The following is a 4,722-nucleotide window of genomic DNA, read 5'->3' as shown; positions in this document are numbered from 1 at the left end:
TGGGGGGTGGTAGGGAGAGGTGTTGGGGTGGGGCAGAGAGAAAAAGAATCAACCCATCTTCCTATTTTCCACCAAACTTATTACCATGTTTTATTTATAATTGTTCTCAATAAATATCTTATGAATAAATTAATGCATGAGTGAACAAATGACTATATGAAAGCATGATAGTAACATATGGAGAGAAAAAAGTTAAGGATGTGAGAAAGATGATTATCTTAGGTATTTTTCCCAAATATATAACTATATATATTTGAATAAAAAAAACTTCTAACAGATACACAGACCTTCATTCCAGCCAATGAGAGCATGTTGTTCAGTTTATACATCCCAGACTGCACTGGGGTTGTATACAGCAAGGCATCATTAAACTGAAAGTAGAAACATTTCACAGTAAGTAAAAAAACAAAGTAAAAAAACAAATTTCAGCTACAAAGATATTGATAAGATACAAAAATAAAGGAAAAATACTATTTCTTCACTAACAGCTCTCTGAATAAGATACATCTATTTAGCTATATACACTACAACCACCTAGAATGTTGTATTAGAATATTATTAAAAAGGCAATTTCTGGAAAATGTGCTTCCTTTCCAAGTTCTATATCAGATTTAATGTCTTCTGAATTCTAAATCCCCCTAAGGTATTACAGTCTGCCTAAATAAATGACTGAAACAATTCTTCCGAGTTACAAATGAAATAAACTACATTCCAAAAGGAAATAATTTTCTGATTATGCATCATAACAGACTTCAAATATGCAATACGGCCAAAAATGCCACTAAAACTGATTTTTGAATGTGCTAAGCTTATCTGCTATGGATAAATGTCTCCTTTCATTAAACAATTATCCCTGCCTCTAACAACAGAACTACACATGGCCTCTTACCAGGAAAAACATTCGGGGCTGCATCACTTTCCGAGATAGCTTCATCAGAGTTCCTTCTTTGAGAAAAACCTGTTCATCCAAACAAACATCTATTTAGTCCTACCATCATAACACAATGACAATATATAAATAAGCTCCTTATCAACTTTCTTTCCTCAGAAACCTTTTTGTGTAGGGCCATGGAGACATAATTTCCTTGTGACTTTTACAGTCACAGTTAATTTTAAATCTTATACATCATTTAGGAATTGGACGAGCAAGCAGAGTTACATAAATCCAATATTGGCCCCAGGGATACTGTGCGGAGAGACGTGTGACTGACGGAGTGCACACTTGATCCTGAAGCACGTCCAACATCCTGACAACTGCATTTTGCAATTTTCCTGAATTCATTCCCTAGGCCGCTTTTGTGCTCTATGAGGAGCATCAAAATATCAATTTTCCCCTTCCCTTCATAATCCTCTCTTATATTAAAGATTTTAAATGAAATTGTCTTCAAAGCTGTGTGAGCCCAGTTGGTATTACACAATAAAATGATCCCATTAAATCAGATAATCTGTGGGGTCCCTTGCCATTCTCCTAATTGAATTGGAATTATATCATGAATGGACTTGCTCCTAATTAAACCGTCACAGTGACTTACATCATGGAAGTTTTGAATGGATAGAGTGATTGAGTTTGGATCAATGAAGAGTGACGATAACAACCTATTTTCATAACTGAAATGAAAAATAGCTACGAATGGTGCCTAAATGCATTGTATTAAATTTGCAAAAGGCAGTCTAAAACACTCACCCGTCCAGGCTGCACTATTTCATGGTGTCCACTTAAGCTGTACTGAATTTGCATAAGTTTCTGAAAGTTGTCCTACAGAAAAACAATGTAGAGCACGTGAAGGCCCAGGCTTTCAGGTTCAAGAGTACACCAACCACTGATATCAAGATACTTACTCCTTGCTTCATGGTGTCATTGGCATGGTTGGCTACCTCTATGACAACAGCAAGGGCATCTAAAATGTGTAGAAGAAGGTACATTTGGTCAATACCAGTGAGACAAACGGTTTGCAGGATTAAGCAACTCCAGATGACAAGTTAGCTAGTTCACAGCAACCAACCGCGGGAAGAGCTCACTTAACTGTGAGGAGGCAGAAATATGAGGTTTGATAAAGACAAAATCAAGGAAAAACAGGCAAAAAAAACATTTATGAAAAAATGAGCCAAAGAAAGACATTGTAGACAATGTTAATCAACGGCATGAATCAGGGGTGTTTTGTGCTGAGATTTGATTGTCCTGTTACAGTTTACAAGGATAAGGATAGGATTTCACCTGGAAGCAAAGGAGCATCCCAATGTAAACTATATCAGGAGAGAATGACTGTCAGGGAAAAGGATCCTGATATAGGAAACAAGACCTATAAGAAATGACTACATAAGAGGGGCAGGGCTCAGCCTCCTTCTCTTAGTCTAATTCCAAGAAGTGTGAATTAGAAATGGGAGAAATGCCACATGGAGGCATACTAGACCTTAGGAAATTATGTGTGTCATTTTGAGAGCTGGGTGATTTAGCCTCACAGGACTATCTGTGTTTTATTCTTTTTATTAACCCTTTGCCTTCAGCAAAATGTTTTTGAATGCTCTAGCCTGGTCATCTTGTAACTAGATATAAAGGAAAAAGTTCACATTTTGTCTGCTTTAGGGCTGCAGTTCTTCTCAACCCCAGGCAGTAGTCCTCCCCTAGGGACACGCGTAAAGACGATTTTTTGTTGTCATAACGACTGGGAAGACCAATTGGCCTTTAGTGGGCAGGAGGCAGGGATGCTAATCACCACGCGATACTCATTACAAACCCACACAAAGAAGATTATCCTGTACAGTATGAGAGTAGCATGCCCACACACAGAAACTGGTACAGTGTTAAAGAGGGAAGCACGCCCTCCCGAGGCTGTTGTGGCAGTGACAGTGGTCACTGATGAAAGCACTATTAAAAAACAAAAGATCAGTGTCTGAAAAGGGGTTGAGATATTTTGTTCCGACTACTGTAACCTACCAAGAGATTCTCTTTCTGGTACCAACTGTGGAGGTTTCTGTATTTTTTAAGTGTGTGTTATCATCACTATTATAAAGGAAAGCAGTTATTTCCTTACATAGAGACCCCAACTATATATGCGAATTTACTGCACCTGATACTCTCTTCATAGCAGATATTCACGAATTACCTTGGACACATTCCTTGCTTCCTGGCCTGCTAGAATTCCCAGCGGGCAGGGTAGATAAGCCTTAGGATTTAATGAATGGATGAATGACAAAGCTGCTATTTGGTCACCTGGCCTTGAAGCTGAGTTCTCCAGTTCATCCAGCAAATCTACTTTCCCCATGGCATCTCTTTAACAGGCCCCAATGACTATATTCCTTTAACTTCTCTGCTTACCTTTCAAAGGTATATTGTCTCATCTCTCACCCTTGGGCAGTCTCATCTGTAGCTGCTCACCATGTGATTGGCCTCTGGCCATACACTAGCCCTCACTATTCATTGCTTATTCTAATCTATGTCTTTCCTGAAGTGTGCAGTTTCCTTTAAATAATTTCCTTAATCTCTGGCTCCATATTTGTTTTATGTGTAAAATGGAGCTAATAACTCACTTTCCTTGAAGGCAGAAGCCTGGGACCTCAGATAGATGTTTTCTTTCTATTCGCTAAATTCTGTACAAAATTTTTATCCTCATGAGACGGGCTCTGGTCTGGAATGCCTACTCTTGCTCTCGCCCACCCTCCCACTCATCTCCAGTCCCACTTTTCTCTGGCAAAGCTTCCCTGCCCCCTCAATCTCCAACCTTTCTTCCTCCTCAGAATGATTCTGTCCTGAGCAGTGCAGCCTTACTTTGAAGCCATCTGCTTTGTTCTTTACTTGATGGGTATTATAAACTTTTTCATCGAGTATATGTTTACTGAAGAAAAGAAACACGTCATATCCCCCACCACAATCTTTTCCTTTAATGAAGCATCTTTAAAAGCATAATACTTGCAAATAAAAGATGTCAGAGACAGGGAAGTAAATGATTAAGAGAGTGAATAAGAATCTCTACAAAATGGGTTAAAAACTTATTCAACTTTTTACTCTGAAATTGTAAAGGACATACAAGCATGTAATCAAAATTCATTAAATTAATGGGTGGACATGGACTTGTTTAATGTGTTTCTGCAGATTAGAACCAGGGGTATAACTATGACATTTGAAAGGGGTAGTCTGGGGATAAACAGAAAGAAACACCTGAACAGAATTAATCTGTGTGTGAGAGAGAGACAGAGACGATGAGAGACATAGACAGACAGAGAGATACAGACGGAAACTCCAACGGCCCCAAGAATATCGAAGAGTCCCTTGTATTATAGGGGACTGTTTCCCTGAGGTACTAAAGGTGAGGGTGGAAGGGTCTAAGGCCAATGCCTAATGGACCTTCCAGATCACCTGGTTCGGTCCTTGTTTTTACAAGATGAAGAAAAGGATGTCTAGAGAAATCAAACATGCCACAGGCGGAGCATGACCGAGCACTGGAGGGCAAAGCTTCCTGACCCCTGGCCATGCCAGGTCCACACTCTCAGGAGGCTGGCTTTCACGAGGGCTTGCTGTGGGCCTCTTTTGTCCCTATATCTCACCCGCCTCCACACCACTTTACTACTTTATCTGGTTCTATTTTAAATCTGTCCAAAATAGAGTTTTAAAAAAGGCTTCAAGTCTTATGAGTAGAGTTTTGTATATGGGTTTTTTTGTTTTTTTTTTTTGAGACAGAGTCTCACTGTGTTGCCCAGGCTAGAGTGTGTCATCCTAGCTCACAG

At 39.3% G+C, this 4,722-nt stretch overlaps 1 protein-coding gene across 1 annotated transcript in view; it reads right to left on the bottom strand.

The window, feature by feature from the left end:
* FGD6 (FYVE, RhoGEF and PH domain containing 6) overlaps positions 1-4,722 on the bottom strand; it is a 153,448-nt gene that overhangs the window by 47,216 nt on the left and 101,510 nt on the right. The window contains exons 9-12 of the mRNA XM_012663990.1: positions 1,840-1,898; positions 1,685-1,756; positions 890-958; positions 288-371 (exon numbers count right to left, since the gene is read on the bottom strand). Coding sequence (XP_012519444.1) covers positions 288-371; positions 890-958; positions 1,685-1,756; positions 1,840-1,898 — 284 coding nt within the window. The remainder of the gene's footprint in view (positions 1-287; positions 372-889; positions 959-1,684; positions 1,757-1,839; positions 1,899-4,722) is intronic.

Source organism: Propithecus coquereli, unplaced genomic scaffold (genome assembly GCF_000956105.1).
Source record: "Propithecus coquereli isolate 6110/MARCELLA unplaced genomic scaffold, Pcoq_1.0 Scaffold85, whole genome shotgun sequence".
NCBI lineage: Eukaryota > Metazoa > Chordata > Mammalia > Primates > Indriidae > Propithecus > Propithecus coquereli.
This window is presented reverse-complemented; position numbering and strand designations above follow the sequence as displayed.